The 22,877-nt window shown below is 45.2% G+C and overlaps 1 protein-coding gene across 6 annotated transcripts in view; it reads right to left on the minus strand.

Annotated features, from left to right (window-relative positions):
- LOC112252062 (nuclear factor 1 A-type) overlaps positions 1-22,877 on the minus strand; it is a 357,068-nt gene that overhangs the window by 131,245 nt on the left and 202,946 nt on the right. For all 6 annotated transcript variants that reach the window (XM_042322993.1, XM_042322995.1, XM_042322994.1 and 3 more), the window contains exon 3: positions 895-957. In XM_042322993.1, the coding sequence (XP_042178927.1) occupies positions 895-957 (63 nt within the window). The remainder of the gene's footprint in view (positions 1-894; positions 958-22,877) is intronic.

Here is a 22,877-nt window from a genome sequence, read left to right on the forward strand (position 1 = left end):
GGAACTTAAATGTAAGCTTTCTTACATGACACATATTGCACTTTTAATTTCTTTTCCAACACTTTGTTTTTGCATTATTTAAACCAAATTGAACATGTTTCATTATTTATTTGAGGCTAAATAGATTTTATTGATGTACTATATTAAGTTAAAATAAGTGTTCATTCAGTATTGTTGTAATTGTCATTATTACAAATACATTTTTTAAAAATCGGCCGATAAATCGGTATCGGCTTTTTTGGTCCTCCAATAATTGGTATCGGTATCGGCGTTGAAAAATCATAATTAGAGGTCGACCTCTAATTAGGAACACCTTCTTAATATTGAGTTGCACCCCATTTTGCCGTCAGAACAGCCTCAATTCATCGGGGTGTGGACTCTACAAGGCGTCGAAAGCGTTCCACAGGGATGCTGGCCCATGTTGACTCCAATGCTTCCCACAGTTGTGTCAAGTTGGCTGAATGTCCTTTGGGAGGTGGAACATTCTTGATACACACGAGAAACTGTTGAGCATGAAAAACTCAGCAGCATTGCAGTTCTTGACACACTCATACCGGTGCACCTACTACCATACCCTGTTCAAAGGCACTTATGTCTTGCCCATTCACCCTCTGACTAGCACCAATACAGAATCCATATTTCAATTGTCTCAAGGCTTAAAAATCCTTCTTTAACCTGTCTCCTCACCTTCATCTACACTGACGGGAGAGAATTTAACAGGTGACATCAATAAGGAATCATAGTTTTCACCTGGTCGGTCTGTCATGGAAAGAGCAGGTGTTCATAATGTTTTGTAAACTCATGTGATATTAGGTTGAGACAGAGGTAACTGATTCTCTTGTTCAATGATTTTACTAGTATGCTACAGTAGTTGTACAGTCATTAGACTCTTACCGTTCTCAGGCTGCTCCTTGATGTCAGACTCACTCTGCTGGTTGGGACTCTCTGACTGGCCATCTACAGAGAGAGAGAGAGAGAGAGAGGAAGGTGAAAGGCCGTATGGGACTTGAGGAACGGTCTCACAAGCAGTCCAACTTTCAGATGAGCCAAAATGGCACGGTTTTATTCAACAAGGCGATATCATGGATATGTAAACGATAAGATAAGATTGTGAAACATGCAGAATCCATAAAAACACTTGGATGGGTTCAATTTAATAATGTTTACATACTGTTTTACTCATTTCATATGTACAGTGGGGAGAACAAGTATTTGATACACTGCCAATTTTGCAGGTTTTCCCACTTACAAAGCATGTAGAGGTCTGTAATTGTTATCATAGGTACACTTCAACTGTGAGAGACGGAATCTAAAACAAAAATCCAGAAAATCACATTGTATGATTTTTAAGTAATTCATTTGCATTTTATTGCATGACATAAGTATTTGATCACCAACCAGTAAGAATTCCGGCTCTCAAAGACCTGTTCGTTTTTCTTTAAGAAGCCCTCCTGTTCTCCACTCTTTACCTGTATTAACTGCACCTGTTTGAACTCGTTACCTGTATAAAAGACACCTTCCACACACTCAATCAAACAGACTCCAACCTCTCCACCATGGCCAAGACCAGAGAGCTGTGTAAGGACATCAGGGATAAAATTGTAGACCTGCACAAGGCTGGGATGGGCTACAGGACAATAGGCAAGCAGCTTGGTGAGAAGGCAACAACTGTTGGTGCAATGGAAGAAGTTCAAGATGACGGTCAATCACCCTCGGTCTGGGGCTCCATGCAAGATCTCACCTCGTGGGGCATCAATGATCATGAGAAAGGTGAGGGATCAGTCCAGAACTACACGACAGGACCTGCTCAATGACCTGAAGAGAGCCGGGACCACAGTCTCAAAGAAAACCATTAGTAACACATTACGCCGTCATGGATTAAAATCCTGCAGCGCACGCAAGGTCCCCCTGCTCAAGCCAGCGCATGTCCAGGCCCATCTGAAGTTTGCCAATGACCATCTGGATGATCCAGAGGAGGAATGGGAGAAGGTCATGTGGTCTGATGAGACAAAAATAGAGCTTTTTGGTCTAAACTCCACTCGCCGTGTTTGGAGGAAGAAGAAGGATGAGTACAACCCCAAGAACATCATCCCAACCGTGAAGCATGGAGGTGGAAACATCATTATTTGGGGATGCTTTTCAGCAAAGGGGACAGGACGACTGCACCGTATTGAGGGGAGGATGGATGGGGCCATGTATCGCGAGATCTTGTCCAACAACCCACTACCCTCAGTAAGAGCATTGAAGATGGGTCGTGGCTGGGTCTTCCAGCATGACAACGACCCAAAACACACAGCCAGGGCAACTAAGGAGTGGCTCCGTAAGAAGCATCTGAAGGTCCTGGAGTGGCCTAACCAGTCTCCAGACCTGAACCCAATAGAAAATATTTGGAGGGAGCTGAAAGTCCGTATTGCCCAGTGACAGCCCAGAAACCTGAAGGATCTGGAGAAGGTCTGTATGGAGGAGTGGGCCAAAATCCCTGCTGCAGTGTGTGCAAACCTGGTCAAGAACTACTGGAAACGTATGATCTCTGTAATTGCAAACAAAGGTTTCTGTACCAAATATTAAGTTCTGCTTTTCTGATGTAATGCAATAAAATGCAAAATAATTACTTAAAAATCATACAATGTGATTTTCTGGATTTTTCTTTTTGATTCCGTCTCTCACAATTGAAGTGTACCTATGATAAAAATGACAGACCTCTACATGCTTTGTAAGTAGGAAAACCTGCAAAATTGGCAGTGTATCAAATACTTGTTCTCCCCACTGTATCTACTGTATTATATTCTACTGTATTTTGGTCAATGCCACTCCAACATTGCTCGTTCTAATATTTATGTATTACAACTTGTTTTTTACATTTGTGTGTATTGTTGTGTATTGTTAGATATTACTGCACTGTTGGAGCTAGGAACACAAGCATTTCACTACACCTGCAATAACATCTGTTAAATATGCGTATGTGACCAATAACATATGTTAAATATGTGTATGTGACCAATACAATTTGACTTGATTTGATTTCTTTAGCCACAATACTCATTTCTATCAAATTGGACTTGCATAGCGTCATTCCACAAACACATTGGTCTCTTCGCATTTGTCACTATAGTACTGTAACTGTGAGTGTGTTTGTGCATGCGGTCGGTCGGTCGGGGTTGCCCACTGTCTGAGAGAGCAAACCCAACCCGTAGGCTACTCTGTGTGTGTGTGTGTGTGTGTGTGTGTGTGTGTATGTGTGTGTGTGTGTTTGTGTGTTCGCGCGCAGGTGAAACCCTAGTCCCTGTGTCTCCAGCTCTGCGATCAGTGTCTGTCTCCCCCCCTGGCCTGTGCATCGACTGTATACTGGCACAGCCAGAGCCCCACAGCGTAGGACTGCACCAGAAGTGTGTCAGTGTCTTTACAGTACTATCCAGTGTGTCAGTGTCTATACAGTACTATCCAGTGTCAGTGTCGATACAGTACTGACAGTGTGTCAGTGTCTATACAGTACTATCCAGTGTGTCAGTGTCTTTACAGTACTATCCAGTGTTTCAGTGTCTTTACAGTACTATCCAGTGTGTCAGTGTATTTACAGTACTATCCAGTGTTTCAGTGTCTATACAGTACTATCCAGTGTGTCAGTGTCTTTACAGTACTGAGTGTGTCAGTGTCTCTACAGTACTATCCAGTGTGTCAGTGTCTTTACAGTACTATCCAGTGTGTCAGCGTCTTTACAGTACTGACAGTGTGTCAGTGTCTATACAGTACTATCCAGTGTGTCAGTGTCTATACAGTACTATCCAGTGTGTCAGTGTCTCTACAGTACTGACAGTGTGTCAGTGTCTATACAGTACTATCCAGTGTGTCAGTGTCTATACAGTACTATCCAGTGTGTCAGTGTCTATACAGTACTATCCAGTGTGTCAGTGTCTTTACAGTACTATCCAGTGTGTCAGTGTCTTTACAGTACTATCCAGTGTGTCAGTGTCTTTACAGTACTGACAGTGTGTCAGTTTCTTTACAGTACTAGCCAGTGTGTCAGTGTCTTTACAGTACTGACATTGTGTCAGTGTCTTTACAGTACTATCCAGTGTGTCAGTGTCTTTACAGTACTATCCAGTGTGTCAGTGTCTTTACAGTACTGACAGTGTGTTAGTGTCTCTACAGTACTGACAGTGTGTCAGTGTCTCTACAGTACTGAGTGTGTCAGTGTCTCTACAGTACTGACAGTGTGTCAGTGTCTCTACAGTACTGAGTGTGTCAGTGTCTCTACAGTACTGACAGTGTGTCAGTGTCTTTACAGTACTATCCAGTGTGTCAGTGTCTATACAGTACTATCCAGTGTCTCAGTGTCTATACAGTACTATCCAGTTTGTCAGTGTCTATACAGTGCTATCCAGTGTGTCAGTGTCTTTACAGTACTATCCAGTGTGTCAGCGTCTTTACTGTACTATCCAGTGTGTCAGTGTCTATACAGTACTGACAGTGTGTCAGTGTCTTTACAGTACTATCCAGTGTGTCAGCGTCTTTACTGTACTATCCAGTGTGTCAGTGTCTATACAGTACTGACAGTGTGTCAGTGTCTTTACAGTACTGACAGTGTGTCAGTGTCTATACAGTACTAACCAGTGTGTCAGTGTCTATACAGTACTATCCAGTGTGTCAGTGTCTATACAGTACTATCCAGTGTGTCAGTGTCTATACAGTACTATCCAGTGTGTCAGTGTCTATACAGTACTATCCAGTGTCTCAGTGTCTATACAGTACTATCCAGTGTGTCAGTGTCTATACAGTACTATCCAGTGTGTCAGTGTCTATACAGTACTATCCAGTGTCTCAGTGTCTATACAGTACTATCCAGTGTGTCAGTGTCTATACAGTACTATCCAGTGTGTCAGTGTCTTTACAGTACTATCAGTGTGTCAGTCTTTACTGTCCAGTGTGTCAGTGTCTATACAGTACTGACAGTGTGTCAGTGTCTTTACAGTACTGACATTGTGTCAGTGTCTATACAGTACTATCCAGTGTGTCAGTGTCTATACAGTACTATCCAGTGTGTCAGTGTCTATACAGTACTATCCAGTGTGTCAGTGTCTATACAGTACTATCCAGTGTGTCAGTGTCTATACAGTACTATCCAGTGTGTCAGTGTCTATACAGTACTATCCAGTGTGTCAGTGTCTATACAGTACTATCCAGTGTGTCAGTGTCTATACAGTACTATCCAGTGTGTCAGTGTCTATACAGTACTATCCAGTGTCTCAGTGTCTATACAGTACTATCCAGTGTGTCAGTGTCTATACAGTACTATCCAGTGTGTCAGTGTCTTTACAGTACTATCCAGTGTGTCAGCGTCTTTACTGTACTATCCAGTGTGTCAGTGTCTATACAGTACTGACAGTGTGTCAGTGTCTTTACAGTACTGACAGTGTGTCAGTGTCTATACAGTACTATCCAGTGTGTCAGTGTCTATACAGTACTATCCAGTGTCTCAGTGTCTATACAGTACTATCCAGTGTGTCAGTGTCTATACAGTATTATTCAGTGTGTCAGTGTCTATACAGTACTATCCAGTGTGTCAGTGTCTATACAGTACTATCCAGTGTGTCAGTGTCTATACAGTACTATCCAGTGTGTCAGTGTGTCTATCCAGTGTGTCAGTGTCTATACAGTACTATCCAGTGTCCAGTGTACAGTACTATCCAGTGTGTCAGTGTCTATACAGTACTATCCAGTGTGTCAGTGTACTATCCAGTGTGTCACTTTACTGTACTATCCAGTGTGTCAGTGTCTATACAGTACTATCCAGTGTGTCAGTGTCTATACAGTATTATTCAGTGTGTCAGTGTCTATACAGTACTATCCAGTGTGTCAGTGTCTATACAGTACTATCCAGTGTGTCAGTGTCTATACAGTACTATCCAGTGTGTCAGTGTCTATACAGTACTATCCAGTGTGTCAGTGTCTATACAGTACTATCCAGTGTCTCAGTGTCTATACAGTACTATCCAGTGTGTCAGTGTCTATACAGTACTATCCAGTGTGTCAGTGTCTTTACAGTACTATCCAGTGTGTCAGCGTCTTTACTGTACTATCCAGTGTGTCAGTGTCTATACAGTACTGACAGTGTGTCAGTGTCTTTACAGTACTGACATTGTGTCAGTGTCTATACAGTACTATCCAGTGTGTCAGTGTCTATACAGTACTATCCAGTGTGTCAGTGTCTATACAGTACTATCCAGTGTGTCAGTGTCTATACAGTACTATCCAGTGTGTCAGTGTCTATACAGTACTATCCAGTGTGTCAGTGTCTATACAGTACTATCCAGTGTGTCAGTGTCTATACAGTACTATCCAGTGTGTCAGTGTCTATACAGTACTATCCAGTGTGTCAGTGTCTATACAGTACTATCCAGTGTGTCAGTGTCTATACAGTACTATCCAGTGTGTCAGTGTCTCTACAGTACTGACAGTGTGTCAGTGTCTTTACTGTACCGACAGTCCACTAAGGTAGCTGTGGGTGTCTGTGTTGAAAGGTGTTATGTGTCAGGCGTCAGGGGAAGTTTTCTGGGGATGTCAGGGGGGGTTTCTGAGGTGTCTGTTGGAGGTGGAATGGGTAAGGAGCAGGGGAATTTGTAGGTGGGAAAGGTAAAGGAGAATTGGACATTTGGTGAAAACATAAGCCTGCAGCAACAACAGCCTCCATCGCTCATAAACCAACAAAAAAAACACACTTGACGGACAATTTTTTTTGCCCCACCTGATAATGTTTAACAGTGCCATTAGCGGTGACAGCCATGATGGAATTGACGTTTAACAAACGCCGTTCTTGTGGGGAAGAAGTTGGCTCCTCTCCTATTTATGGGTGTTACTGCTGCCAAAATGGCAGAGGAACATACCCTCTGGGTGATTTAGCTGCTGCTGGCTTGTATCGATCTGACGGGTGTTGGGATTGGGATAAATATTACCCATCTCCACTCTGGGAGTCGGAAGAAGAGATATGACTCTAGGCCTGCTAGGGTGACAGGATGACAGGGCCTGGTATTGCTGCTACTCATAGACTGAAAGCCGATTCACTGAAATGGGTTGCTTGTGTTCTACTGAAATGGGTACAAGAGGTTTGTCAGAGCACTGAAATAGTTCCTAGATTAGGTAGTTGTTTTAACAAGGCTGAGGTAAAAACTAACCATGGCATTTTCTCCTCTCTCTCTGGTAGAGGCAATGGCTGGATAGAGAAATCAGAGTGAAGTATAAATATGTAACCAAATGTTTATCTCTAAAATAAATATATTTTTTAAAGGCTTTGATCAGTCGGAGAGAGTGGAACGGTCCATTACCGAAGAAACCAACGACGCGAAGAAGCGTTCAAAATGAAACCGTTCAGATCATACATGAATGGAACGTGAAACTGGCACAAAAGCGAGGGAAAAAAGAGTTGTGTCACTCAAAAAATAAAAAAATTGCCCATCAATTTCCCTCCACTCGCAAGACAAAGTAAACAATTTAGAGAGAACTTGTTTGCATTCTGCTCAGCGTTTGTGGTCTGCTTCAACAGCTTAAAACAAAGGCAATCTGGAGGACCGAGGAACAAAACATCCCCCCAGCAACCGAACAGAGGCGGCTGAAAGCGGGGGGAGGATTCAGCGGGGATAAGGGACTGGGTGCTGCTGGGTTTGGGTGGGGGGGTATTTTCACACAGCTCTCCCCCATCCTCCCTCCCGCCCCCATATTCTACCCTGGCGAACTCACACGCCTTTCCCCCCTCGCTAATTAAATATGCAAATTAGGCGTGAGACCCAGAATCTGTGTGTCACATCTGCAATCACTCCCTGTTGAGGACCCTCAGAGCTCCTGTTGAGGACCCTCAGAGCTAGGAGAGCGGGGGATGACAAAAACTCTGCCTGATTAAAACAAAAAGAGAAGAAAAAAAACACACAGAAACACACACATTAAACAACAAACAGCCGTCACAAACAAGGCCTGTTCACGTTGCCTTCAGCCTCTATACAAGTCCCCTAACAAGCCGCTCTTACTCTTTGTCTCTCGCCGTCTTAGGGGAGGAGGAAAGGAGGACTAAAGCCAGGGGCCGCGTCTGGCATAGGGCTCGCTCATCTCCCACCCTCACTACTACGGCTAAGGCCCCCCTACAGCACCATAGATCAACTTCCGGATAAGGGGCCATTCATTATTGTTACAGCATTATGAATATGCACTGTCATGGAATTTATCGGCCCTTATTGGAGGCATTAATAGATTACAGAATTAGTGACACAGCTCCTTCTACGACGGCCAATAACTTCTTATGACTAATTAACCGTCCGAGCTGCATGAGGCTGTAATTTCATGGCCGTCATGAGACCAAGAAAAGCCTGAGTCGTATTCATTACTTCACACTGTAGCAGAACTGTTTGCTACAGGCTGTAACAATGGTGCATACGTTACTTTTCTATACCTGGCTAGACCAGAAACGCGCTTGTCCACAGGGCCTCTAAACCTTTATGAGCAGAACCTTGTCTCTTAAACGGGCCAATCTTAAACACTATTAAACACACACTCTCTCAGGTCATCGCTGTGTCTGTGGTGGCCTGCCTCCCTCCCTCTCCTCTCCTCTCCTCTCCTCTCCTCTCCTCTCCTCTCCTCTCCTCTCCTCTCCTCTCCTCTCCTCTCCTCTCCTCTCCTCCTCTCTCCTCTCCCTCTCCTCTCTCCTCTCCTCTCCTCTCCTCTCCTCTCCCTCTCCTCTCCTCTCCTCTCCTCTCCTCCTCTCCTCTCCTCTCCTCTCCTCTCCTCTCCTCTCCTCTCCTCTCCTCTCCTCTCCTCTCCTCTCCTCTCCTCTCCTCTCCTCTCCTCTCCTCTCTCTCTCCTCTCCTCTCCTCTCCTTTCCTCTCCTCTCCTCTCCTCTCCTCTCCTCTCCTACTCCTCTTCTTCTTTGCTGCACTTACTTTCTTCAGTCTTTCTCTGTATCTGCCCCCCACCTTTTTCAAGATTAGTTTCTTTCCTTATCGCCAGTTCCAGCTCTTACTTCCTCCATTCCTTCAGTCTCTGTGTACCCTCTCCTTTCCATAGTTATCTCTCTCTCTTTCGCTCTTCAGTCTCCCGCTCTCTTTCTATCCAGTCTCTCTCTTTCTATCCAGTCTCTCTCTTTCTATCCAGTCTCTCTCTTTCTATCCAGTCTCTCTCTTTCTATCCAGTCTCTCTCTTTCTATCCAGTCTCTCTCTTTCTATCCAGTCTCTCTCTTTCTATCCAGTCTCTCTCTTTCTATCCAGTCTCTCTCTTTCTATCCAGTCTCTCTCTTTCTATCCAGTCTCTCTCTTTCTATCCAGTCTCTCTCTTTCTATCCAGTCTCTCTCTTTCTATCCAGTCTCTCTCTTTCTATCCAGTCTCTCTCTTTCTATCCCTCTCCCCCTCTCTTCTTTCTATCCAGTCTCTCTCTTTCTATCCATTCTCTCTCTTTCTATCCAGTCTCTCTCTTTCTATCCAGTCTCTCTCTTTCTATCCAGTCTCTCTCTTTCTATCCAGTCTCTCTCTTTCTATCCAGTCTCTCTCTTTCTATCCAGTCTCTCTCTTTCTATCCAGTCTCTCTCTTTCTATCCAGTCTCTCTCTTTCTATCCAGTCTCTCTCTTTCTATCCATTCTCTCTCTTTCTATCCATTCTCTCTCTTTCTATCCATTCTCTCTCTTTCTATCCAGTCTCTCTCTTTCTATCCCTCTCCCCCTCTCTTCTTTCTTTCTTTCTTTCTTTGCCTCCCTCTCTCTGAGCACTTGCTGAGAGGGGAACAGCACCTGGCCCGCTCCTCCCGCCCAGCGTCATTATGCATCCGCCAAACCTCTGTACCTCTACCCAGTCCCCCTCTCTCCCTCTCCGCCAGTCTCTCTCTCGCCCACCCGTCCGCTTTCCCACCAAGTGCTCGAAGCTGTAATCCAATTGTGTGTTGAAATCCTGCTTTCTAAAGGCCCTTTTACACACTGAGCCCAGGAACACACAGACCAATAAAAGAGGAGGCAGAAACTTCATTCAGAAATACAAACAGACCTTTCTGTCTGCCATCAATGGAAGGTGAAGCCACAGGGATTGGCTTATTGTTTACACAAGTATCGTCTCCTCTCGTCTTCCTCACAAGCTTTTCGTCAGGCCGAGGGTCGAGCCTGGGCTTTGTTAAACGATTGTGGTGGATTCGCCAAACCTCAGAATTTTCGGGGTTATTCCTGTAAAGCTCTACCCCCACCACTATGGCCCAATCCGCTTATTGCCCCACCCCCCCACTTACTCCAACACCCTCCCACCCTATGAATGAAATGGTACCTGAGAGTCACTCAAGAACAATCCCACCTGGGACACTTGATGTGGCTTTTGACCTCTACCAACTAAACTCAGCAAAAAAAGAAACATCCTCTCACTGTCAACTGTGTTTATTTTCAGCAAACTTAACGTGTAAATATGTGTATGAACATAACAAGATTCTGCAACTGAGACATAAACTGAACAAGTTCCACAGACATGTGACTAACAGACATGGAATAATGTGTCCCTGAACAAAGGGGGGGTCAAAATCAAAAGTAACAGTTAGTATCTGGTGTTGCCACCAGCTGCATTAAGTACTGCAGTGCATCTCCTCCTCATGGACTTCACCAGATTTGCCAGTTCTTGGTGTGAGATGTTACCCCACTTTTCCACCAAAGCACCTGCAAGTTCCCGGACATTTCTGGGGGGAATGGCCCTAGCCCTCACCCTCCGATCCAACAGGTCCCAGACGTGCTCAATGGGATTGAGATCCGGGATCTTTGCTGGCCATGGCAGAACACTGACATTCCTGTCTTGCAGGAAATCACGCACAGAACGAGCAGTATGGCTGGTGGCATTGTCATGTTGGAGGGTCATGTCAGGATGAGACTGCAGGAAGGGTACCACATGAGGGAGGAGGATGACAACAAGCTCAGTCCGATGATGCTGTGACACACCGCCCCAGACCATGACGGACCCTCCACCTCCAAATCGATCCCACTCCAGAGTACTGGCCTCGGTGTAACGCTAATTCCTTCGACGATAAACGCGAATCCGACCATCACCCCTGGTGAGACAAACCACGACTCGTCAGTGAAGAGCACTTTTTGCCAGTCCTGTCTGGTCCAGCGACGGTGGGTTTGTGCCCATAGGCAACGTTGCTGTCAGTGATGTCTGGTGAGGACCTGCCTTTATAACAGGCCTACAAGCCCTCAGTCCAGCCTCTCTCAGTCTGAGCACTGATGGAGGGATTGTGCGTTCCTAGTGTAACTCGGGCAGTTGTTGTTGCCATCCTGTGCCTGTCCCGCAGGTGTGATGTTCAGATGTACCGATCCTGTGCAGGTGTTGTTACACGTGGTCTGACGCTGCGAGGATGGTCAGCTGTCCGTCCTGTCTCCCTGTAGCGCTGTCTTAGGCGTCTCACAGTACGGACATTGCAATTTATTGCCCTGTCCACATCTGCAATCCTCATGCCTCCCTGCAGCATGCCTAAGGCACATTCACGCAGATGAGCAGGGACCCTGGGCATCTTTCTTTGGTGTTTTTCAGAGTCAGTAGAAAGGCCTCTTTAGTGTCCTAAGTTTTCATAGCTTTGACCTTAATTGCCAACCGTATGTAAGCTGTTAATGTCTTAGCGACCGTTCCACAGGTGCATGTTCATGTTCAAGCATTGGAAACAGTGTTTAAACCCTTTACAATGAAGATCTGAGACATTATTTGGATTTTTACTAATTATCTTTGAAACACAGGATCCTGAAAGAGGGACGTTTCTGTTTTTGCTGAGTTTAGAACACCAGTTCTAATCGAGATGGAGATAGTAGTGGAAGTAGCTACAGTAAGTAAAAACAGAGTTGGTCACTATAGAGTTAAAACTGTGAAGACAGAGGATAGGCTACTGCATTTCACAGAGAGGTCCTTTTAGTGCACGGCTGTACAGTACAGATTCTTCAACACAGACAGAAAAACAATATCTAGCCTGCCTGCCTGTAGGACTAGGCGAGAGTACATAGGGGTGCATTTGTTTCGGCCTGCGTTCCCTGTGTCCAGTGTTTGGCTAACCTTGACCTGCCTCCAGGCACTCCATATTTAATAAGCCCAGTGTTTACATAGAGCCCCTCTGCTTCTCATCTATAGAGCCTAACGCTCTATGTGTGTGCTCTCCTGGAGTGTGTGGGCTGTTTACGTGTGTGTGTGTGTGTGTGTGTGAGTATGTGTGTGTGTTAGTTATGTTTTTGGGCTCAGAAAGAGGGACAAAGAGTATAGAGTTACGGTGGCTTTGTTTACAGATCCTGTCCTGTTGGCCTGAAACCTAAGGGTCCCCGTTCTGTAGGGTAAAAAGTTGTCAAAAAATATATAAAATCAGGAATTCTCAGGAACACCTTCAAGTTAGAAAATGTTTTGTGACGTTTCTTGCCCAATGAAGATTGCACAGGCGTCACGAGAGAATGTTTGATCTGAAGACCCCCGTCATTACATACTGTACATTAAATACAAATGATGTTTTGGTATGTATTGCTTCTGATTTATGACACCATATCCTGAATTTCAGTAAGTTACTGCATGTTTAAAACCACTGAATAAGAACACCCACACACGCTGGAACCTTATGTCCAACCACTTAGCAAACAAACAGTGTGTGTGTGTGTGTGTGTGTGTGTGTGTGCGTACAAGCTCATATGCCAGCACACACACACACAGCAAGAAGGGATTTCACCAGCCTCCTTCACACACTCACTAACACACACAGACTTGAGAGTGAGATATGATTATCTGTGCGGCTGGATAAGGGAGGCCTGTAATGAGATGCTGTACAGCAGCGCTCTCTACAAGCAGACATGACAGCCTCATCCTCATCCGGGAGACCCAGGTAATTGAGTGGCTCTCAGGCAATGTTAGAACGTTTACGCCGGCAAGAGACACACTGCTGGGTGAGGGCGCACACACACACACACACACACACACACACGTGTCCAAGTGCATACAAATTCCACACACATTCCACATTGCATGCAACACTGCCATGGGGGTCGGGGGTTGCTGGTGTTTACAGTAAGGTTTGGACATACTCTGAACATAAATACAAACACAACATGTAAAGTGCTGGTCCCATGTTTCATGAGCTGAAATAAAAGATCCCAGAAATTTTCCATACACACAAAATCTTCTTTCTTTCAAGTTTTGTTCACAAAATTGTTTACATCCCTGTTAGTGAGCATTTCTCTTTTGCCAAGATAATCCATCCACCTGACAGGTGTGGCATGTCTAGAAGTTGATTTAAATAGCATTATCTTTACACAGGTGCACCTTGTGTTGGGCACAATAAAAGACCACTCTAAAATGTGCAGTTTTGTTACACAACACAATGCCACAGATGTCTCAAGTTTTGAGGGAGCGTGCAATTGGCATGCTGACAGCAGGAATGTCCACCAGAGCTGTTGCCAGATAATTTTATGTTAATTTCTCTACCATAAGCCACCTCCAACGTCATTTTAGAGAATTTGGCAGTACGTCCAACCGGCCTCACAACCACAGACCACGTGTATGGCGTTGTGTGGGCGAGTGGTTTACTGATATGAACGTTGTGAACAGAGTGGGGTTATGGTATGGGCAGGTATAAGCTACGGCAACAAAGACAATTCTATTTGATCAAGGGCAATTTGAATGCACAGAGATACCATGATCTGATCCTGAGGCCCATTGTCGCACCATTCATCCGCCACCATCACCTCATGTTTCAGCATGATAATGCACAGCCTCATGTCATAAGGATCTGTACACAATCTCTGAAAGCTGAAAGTTGGCCCAGTTTTTCCATGGCCTGCGTACTCACCAGACATGTCACCAATTGAGCATGTTTGGGATGCTCTGGATCCACGTGTACGACAGCGTGTTCCAGTTCCCGCCAATATCCAGCAACTTCGCACAGCCATTGAAGAGGAGTGGGACAACATTTCACAGGCCACAATCAACAGCCTGATCAACTCTATGAGAAGGAGATGTGTCGTGCTGCATGAGGCAAATGGTCACACCAGATACTGACTGGTTTTCTGATCCACACCCCTACCTTTATTTTAAGGTATCTGTGACCAACAGATGTATATCTGTATTCCCAGTCATGTGAAATTCATAGATTAGAATGAATTTAATTAAATTGACTGATTTCCTTAAATGAACTGTTACTCAATAAAGTGTTAGAAATTGTTGCATGTTGTTTTTATATTTTTGTTCAGTATAGATGACAGCCATGGACATTCCCTGTCTACTTTGTTTGTCTATTACATTTCGGGAGGTGAAAGAAAATGTCTGTAGGTTCAGGTCATTAACTGTGTTTGGGATGTCTCTTCTCTTGTCTGTCACCAGCTCTTCTTCCCAGCATGCACCTCCAGAGCTCTCCATTCATCTAGAATCTAGAACTGTTTCAATCTCTACCTACATCTATACCTCAATCTCTACCGACATCTACACCTCAATCTCTACCTACACCTACACCTCAATCTCAACCTACACCTACACCTCAATCTCAACCTACATCTATACCTCAATCTCTACCCACATCTATACCTCAATCTCTACCTACACCTACACCTCAATCTCTACCTACACCTCAATCTACACCTCAATCTCTACCTACATCTCTACCTACATCTACACCTCAATCTCTACCTACATCTCTACCTACATCTACACCTCAATCTCTACCTACATCTACACCTCAATCTCTACCTACATCTATACCTCAATCTCTACCTACATCTATACCTCAATCTCTACCTACATCTCTACCTACATCTACACCTCAATCTCTACCTACATCTACACCTCAATCTCTACCTACATCTATACCTCAATCTCTACCTACATCTATACCTCAATCTCTACCTACATCTACACCTCAATCTCTACCTACATCTATACCTCAATCTCTACCTATATCTACACCTCAATCTCTACCTACATCTATACCTCAATCTCTACCTACATCTACACCTCAATCTCTACCTACATCTATACCTCAATCTCTACCTACATCTATACCTCAATCTCTAACTCTCCTCCACATGGGTGCTTCAGTGTCTTCCCTCCTGGCTAATAAAAGGCAGGGAGGGGCTCACTGAGGGAAGAAGAGAACAATACTGCGAGTTAGACCACTTGCTGACTCACACCCCCCAGAACATTTCCGCTATTTCTAGGAAGAGGGTGGAAAAATAAGGGAATGAGGGGAGGCTGAGGAGGAGAAATTAGTTCTTGGCCTTTTCCCAGCAAGGCAAAAAAATATAGCCCAATCCCAGCATTCCCTTGGGGTATTGTGAAACATACAGCCCTGGGCAGCTTTCCAGTTACTCTCTGTCTCCCTCTCTTTCTCTCTCTCTGTCTCCCTCTCTCCCTCTCTTTCTCTGTCTGTGTCTATCTCTCACTCTCTGTCTCCCTCTCTCCCCCTCTCTGTCTCCCTCTCTCCATCTACTTATGTCTATCCCTCTCCACCTCTCTCTCTCTCTGTCTGTCTGTGTCTCTCTCCCTCTCTCTGTCAACCCCTCTGTCTCCCCCTCCCTCTGTCTCTCTCTCTGTCTCCCTCTCTTTGTCTATCCCTCTCCACCTCTCTCTCTCTCTCTGTGTGTCTTGTTCTCCCTCTCTCCCCCTCTCTCTCCCCCTCCCTCCATCTCTGTCTCCCTCTCTTTGTCTATCCCTCTCTCCCTCTCTCTCTGTCTGTCTCTCTCTCTGTCTCCCTCTCACCCTCTTTTTATGTCTATCCCTCTCTCTCTCTGTCTGTGTGTCTATCTCTGTCTCCCTCTCTCCCTCTCTTTGTCTATCCCTCTCTCTCTCTGTCTGTGTGTCTATCTCTCTGTCTCCCTCTCTCCCTCTCTTTGTCTATCCCTCTCTCTCTGTCTCCCTCTCTATCCCTCTCAGCTATCCTCTCTCGCTGTCTGTGTCTCTCTCTGTCTCCCTCTCACCCTCTCTTTATGTCTATCCCTCTCCCCCTCTCTCTGTCTCCCTCTCTCCCTCTCTTTGTCTATCCCTCTCCCCCTCTCTCTCTGTCTCCCTCTCTCCCTCTCTTTATGTCTATCCCTCTCCACCTCTCTCTCTCTGTCTGTGTGTCTCTCTCCCTCTCTCTGTCTCCCCCTCTCTCTCTCTGTCTCCCTCTCTTTGTCTATCCCTCTCTCCCTCTCTCTCTGTCTGTGTCTCTCTCTCTGTCTCCCTCTCACCCTCTCTTTAAGTCTATCCCTCTCTCTCTGTCTGTGTCTCTCTCCCTCTCTCTGTCTCCCCCTCTGTCTGTGTGTCTCTCTTTCTCTGTCTCCCTCTCTCTCTGTCTCTAAATAGTTTGGCTGTGAGAGAGAAGTGGAGGCTGTCAGGGATGTAATGTGCTCCGTGACCTCCTGTAGCCCTAATGGGCAGAAATAGAAAGATCCAGGGAGGGTCAACTGTGCATGTGAGCCAAGTATGTGTGTGTGTGTGTGTGTGTGTGTGTGTGTGTGTGTGTGTGTGTGTGTGTGTGTGTGTGTGTGTGTGTGTGTGTGTGTGTGTTTTACATGCAAGGACTGGTGGGTGAGAGGGAAAGAAAATTACATCACAAGGATAATAACGACTCCTGCATTGGATAAATATTTTTTCCTCAGCGTTAATAAATTGTTGGAGAAAGAGAGAGAGATTTAAGTCAGATACAAACACAACATACTTGTAAAACTGAGTGTTCTATTCCACCCCCCCTTCACAAGTTATCCGGTGAGCACAGTGATGGAAAAAGCATTCTGCAGCACCTCCTCCCTCCAAAACACTGATGTCTGACTCTACATCTCACCATGGTAACAACTAACAACGTGGAGCTCAGGATAGGAACAGTCCTGTAAAAGCATCAGCCCGGTTTCTAACAAAAAATATTAATGCAACATGCAACAATTTCTATTTTTTTTTTACTGAGTTACAGTTCTTATAAGGACATCAGCCAATTGAAATAAATAAATTAGGCCCTAATCTATGGATTTCACATGACTGGGAATACAGATATGCATCTGTTGGTCACAGATACCTTAAAATAAAGGTAGGGGCTTGTATCAGAAAACCAGTCAGTATCTGGTGTGACCATTTGCCTCATGCAGTGAGACACATCTTCACATAGAGTTGATCAGGCTGTCGATTGTGACCTGTGGAATATTGTCCCTCTCCTGTGTAAAGTTGCTGGGAACTGGAACACGCTGTCGTACACATCTATCCAGAGCATCCCAAACAGTCTCAAAGGGTGACATGTCTGGTGAGTATGCAGGTTATGGATGTTTCGTTTCCAGGAGTTGTGTACAGACCCTTGTGGCTCATCATGCTGAAACATGAGGTGATGGTGGCTTATGAATGGCACAACAATGGGCATCAGGATTTCGTCACAGTATCTCTGTACATTCAAATTGCAATAAGTAAAATGCAATTGTGTTCGTTGTCCGTAGCTTATGCCTGCCCCATAGCATAACCCCACCGCCACCATGGGGCACTCTGTTCACAACGTTGACATCAGCAAACAGCCTGCCCACACAACACCATGTCTGTCATCTGCCAGGTACAGTTGAAACCGGATTCATCCATGAAGAGCCCACTTCTCCAGCGTGCCAGTGGCCATCAAAGGTGAGCATTTGCCCACTGAAGTCGGGTACGACGCCAAACAGCAGTCAGGCCAAGAACCTGGTGAGGACGATGAGCATGCAGATGAGCTTCCCTGAGACGGTTTATGACAGTTTGTGCAGAAATTCTTCGATTGTGCAAACCCACAGTTCCATCAGCTGTCCGGGTGGCTGGTCTCAGACGATCCCGCAGGTGAAGAAGCCAGATGTGGAGGTCCTGGGCTGGAGTGGTTACACATGGTCTGTGGGTTGTGAGGCCGATTGGAAGTACTGCCAAATTCTCTAAAAATGACGTTGTAGGCGGCTTATGGTAGAGAAATTAACATTAAATTATCTGGCAACAGCTCTGATGGACATTCCTGTAGTCTGCATACCAATTGCACGCTCCCTCAAAATTGAGACATCTGTGGCATTGTGTTGTGTGACAAAACTACACATTTTAGAGTGGCCCTTTATTGTCCCCAGCACAAGGTGCACCTGTGTAATGATCATACTATTTAATCAGCTTATTGATATGCCACACCTGTCAGGTGGATGATTATCTTGGCAAAATAGAAATTCTCACTAACAGGGATGTAAACAAATGTATGCACAAAATGAGAGAAAAATAAGCTCTATGTGCATCTGGAACATTTCTGTGATCTTTTATTTCAGCTCATCAAACATAAAACACATTTTTGTTCAGTGTAGATGACAGCCATGGACATAATAAACATAATTGGGACCCATAAGCCTCTGGTCAAAAGTAGAACGTTATATAGAGAAGAGCTTTGGGAAGCAACTCTTCCTGAGAGGAACGTCTAAAATACGACAACACCTTAACTAGAGAAGACCGTAGAGAATTATGGGGATGGCCGGCCCTCGGTGACACAGGGGAAGAATGCCGAGAGAGTTTGTCTGAATTCACTGTCGTCCCAGAGCCTAGCTGACAGGCTCCAGCTACAATACTAAGGTACAGTGTGTGTGTGTGTGGTCGGTGCCTGTGAATGGCGTCGTCACACCTGTCTCCGTTCCCCCTCCGCCATTTTACAAGCATGAGGACCGATGGGCTGACTGATAAGCCGTCAAGACCAGGAAGTGTCAGTCACCGCCTGTCTGATCACCTACCGAGGAGCACATGGAAAACATGGGGAACATGCGATAGTAGTGGATCTCTCTCTCTCGCGCTCAGAGTTCCTTTTTCACTCTCGCCTCTCGCTCCGAATTTCTGAAATCCGCATAAAGGGAAGCCTCAGCTTGCTTATCTTCTCTGATCTCTCGCCACTCTTCCACTCTCTGATTGAGTGAAAATAGAAGTCTCGATGCTCTTGGCAGTGCGACAATGAATATCCCCCAAAAAGACGTGATTTGCTGTTGGCAGCCAACTTTCGCTCTCAGCCTCCTCCTCCCCTCTCTCTGTTTCGGTCTCAGCCTCCTCCTCCACCTCCCCTCTCTCTGTTTGGCTCTCAGCCTCCTCCTCCACCTCCCCTCTCTCTGTTTGGCTCTCAGCCTCCTCCTCCACCTCTCCTCTCTCTGTTTGGCTCTCAGCCTCCTCCTCCACCTCCCCTCTCTCTGTTTTGGTCTCAGCCTCCTCCTCCACCTCCCCTCTCTCTGTTTGGCTCTCAGCCTCCTCCTCCACCTCCCCTCTCTCTGTTTGGCTCTCAGCCTCCTCCTCCACCTCTCCTCTCTCTGTTTCGCTCTCAGCCTCCTCCTCCAACTCTCCTCTCTCTGTTTGGCTCTCAGCCTCCTCCTTTACTTCCCCTCTCTCTGTTTGGCTCTCAGCCTCCTCCTCCATCTCTCCTCTCTGTTTGGCTCTCAGCCTCCTCCTTTACTTCCCCTCTCTCTGTTTCACTCTCAGCCTCCTCCTCTCCCTCTCCTCTCTCTGTTTGGCTCTCAGCCTTCTCCTCCACCTCTCCTCTCTCTGTTTGGCTCTCAGCCTCCTCCTCTACCTCTCCTCTCTCTGTTTGGCTCTCAGCCTTCTCCTCCACCTCTCCTCTCTCTGTTTGGCTCTCAGCCTCTTCCTCTACCTCTCCTCTCTCTGTTTCGCTCTCAGCCTCCTCCTCCAACTCTCCTCTCTCTGTTTGGCTCTCAGCCTCCTCCTCTACCTCCCCTCTCTCTGTTTCGACAGAGACAGTCCCTGGCTAGAGAAGACTATGGGAGCAAGGATGGTGTACAGGCTGGAGAACACAGGGCGAGTGGAGCTCTGTACCGCTCCACGGCAAACCCAGACCCCTTTCTCTCTCTCTCCTCAGCCCACTAGGCGTCCGTCCCAGCATACAGTGAGGTTTTCATATACGGCCCGCAGCGAGGAGGGAAGGGAAAGCCCCATCGCCACACGCCACCCGCCCAGCCACTCAAGCCGGGGCTTCAAGAGCCAGGGTTACCCACCCAAAACCACTGGGCCCCTCCTGACTGACACACACACACACACACACACACACACACACACACACACACACACACACACACACACACACACACACACACACACACACACACACACACACACACACACACACACACACACACACACACTATCAGACTGACTGAGAAGGATTATTTTTATTTAAAATTGTTTATTTGAAATGTAAGTAGCCTATGGTGCCACATATAAATGACTTAACTTCATTATGAAACATGTGTACTGTAAAATATATTTCTTATTCAGTCAATATTGACCCACAAATAATTTTGTTCTGCATGTCTTTCATTTCAGAGTAATCATAATGTACCAATATTTACATATACTACCTTGACTCACAAACTCTTTGCATTTCAACACACATACAGTACATTCAGAAAGTATTCAGACCCCTTGACTTTTTCCACATTGTTACTTTACAACCTTATTCTACAATGGATAAAATAAACAAGGTGTTTACATCTTTCTGAGGCATATTGGCAGCGTTTCAGGAAGTTTAATGTGAAGTGCTGCTGATATAGGTGCTTTGTTGTGGTTCTGCAAGCCTTTTATAGCATTTTATATTTTACCACTAATGTATGCATGAGTGTGAGGTCATGACCTTACACAGTCTGGAGGGTGAGGTTTCTCCATGCATAGTCACTGGTGTGTCTGAATACTTACCAAATACACATATATACATCCTTCTTAGAAAATGTGTGAGTGTATATATAAATATATATTTATATAAAATGCAAATACTGGAATACCAATAAACCTACAACACACTATACTGCATTTCACATGGCCAGGTACAAAATATACCTTTTGTTAAATATTGACAATATTGCACTATTTAGCAGGAGAATCGGGAAGTCATTTACACTTGCCAACAGCCTCTCTAAGATAGAGGAATTGGAGAGAAAAGCCGAGGATGTCTGTTAAAGAAAACAGCCACTAGAAAGAGGCTCAATGCTGGAGAGTATACACGCCAGCGCTAAAGGATCAGGGCTGATGCCAACCAAGGCGCTGGGTTGGCATTTCAACCCTTACAGCCCCTGTACTCGTAGCCAAATCGACATCTGTAAATCAAAAGCGAAAATGCCAGTCTAATGTCTCGATCATTGTTTTTGCCATAAAATATACAACTATTTGACGACTGGCAATAATGCATTTTTTTAGAGCCTGGTAGACAAAACGTTTTCTTTTTCATTGTCTTATTTATGCATCATAGCGAAATACCCCGTTGCCCTGCTCTCCGCTGCCGCTGCGCCCAAAGCTCTCCTTGTTGCCCCTCCCTACCGCTTCCATTTTGTGAACATCTGACTGCCTCCATTTTATGGCAGCCCTTTCCTCTCAGAGCGGCGTGAATACCGTGCTATCATCCATTCTCCAACAGACAAAAACTGTCGCCAAGACGTTGCACACAGTGTTGTATCGACTGAGAAACAAAGTATTTGTTCCATTAATTACAAATAAAATCCTTGACGAAGAAGATGAAAAGGATTGGCTTTGAATGAGTGCCATCGCTTGCCAAGCAGCCATTTTAAAGCAAGTCAGTCAGTCTCTCTCTCTCTCTCTCTCTCTCTCTCTCTCTCTCATATTTTTCTTCATTCTCCTCCTTTCCTCTCTCTCTGTCTCTCTCTCTCACTCTCTTATCGTCAACGTAGCTGTTAAACCATCCTGCCAGGCACAGCTATACTGAGAGAATCACGTTAGCTGACTCCATTGTTGGATGACACAGAAGCAGTCGCTGCCAAGAAGTTTGCTGCCAAGTTCACCAACATTCAGATGAAAAAAAGGGAAAGGCACAAACACAGAACACAGCAGAACCCAGGACAGAATCTCCAGGGACAACAATGGCTGACATGTCGTGGTATTAGCACTAACGTTTAGCATTGATATACCCTTAACCCCTTTACCACCTAATGCCCTGGCAGCCATCTTAAAAGCTTTGGCAACCATTTTGAAAATGCTCGCTGTCTCCTTTGAGTAGCTGTCATTCTCAGAATGAAAAGATGCAGTCAGAATAACCACTTATGCTAACGAATACCGTGTTCTCACACAAGACTATTGCGCATTCCCCCCGACCAGAAATGAAAGAGACAGAAAAACAACCGTTTGTTTCCATTTGGAACAAAGAGGAATCCCAGACTCCTATTTTGCAGAACTCCCCCTCCCCAAAACAAACCTGGCAACCGATACGTTTACTATTTTACTGTGCAACGAGATATACTCACCTCTCTACAACATATCAATATGACCATAGTACGGCAACACATGTAAGCCCCTTTAACAACAGGCTATTTAGGTAAAGCCACAAATATAGAAACTATAGCGTGTGTTGTGTTGTCATAGGTACACAGTGCACTAGCTATCCAGTAGTTAAAAATGCACATCAAATACTGACAGTGTTCAGGTTGTCACTTGAGTCTTTATTAAAGGCCCATATTAGGTTAAATGGCTCAGAGTCTTGTACATACTTCATGTTTTGTTCCCCAACACGCCTACAACGCTCAAATTACTCAAACAAGCAATTACTTTATGCCACAGCACCTAATGCAGCGTTCAGCAACAAACAAATCGAGGCTATCAACACCACTTTTACAGGATGTCTGAGTCATCCGTCTTGCTGTGTCATTTAGCCATGGCTCTAGTGTGTAGACTAACCAGGTACACAGTCATTTAGCCATGGCTCTAGTGTGTAGACTAACCAGGTACACAGTCATTTAGCCATGGCTCTAGTGTGTAGACTAACCAGGTACACAGTCATTTAGCCATGGCTCTAGTGTGTAGACTAACCAGGTACACAGTTATTTAGCCATGGCTCTAGTGTGTAGACTAACCAGGTACACAGTCATTTAGCCATGGCTCTAGTGTGTAGACTAACCAGGTACACAGTCATTTAGCCAT

Source organism: Oncorhynchus tshawytscha, linkage group LG06 (genome assembly GCF_018296145.1).
Source record: "Oncorhynchus tshawytscha isolate Ot180627B linkage group LG06, Otsh_v2.0, whole genome shotgun sequence".
Taxonomy (NCBI): domain Eukaryota; kingdom Metazoa; phylum Chordata; class Actinopteri; order Salmoniformes; family Salmonidae; genus Oncorhynchus; species Oncorhynchus tshawytscha.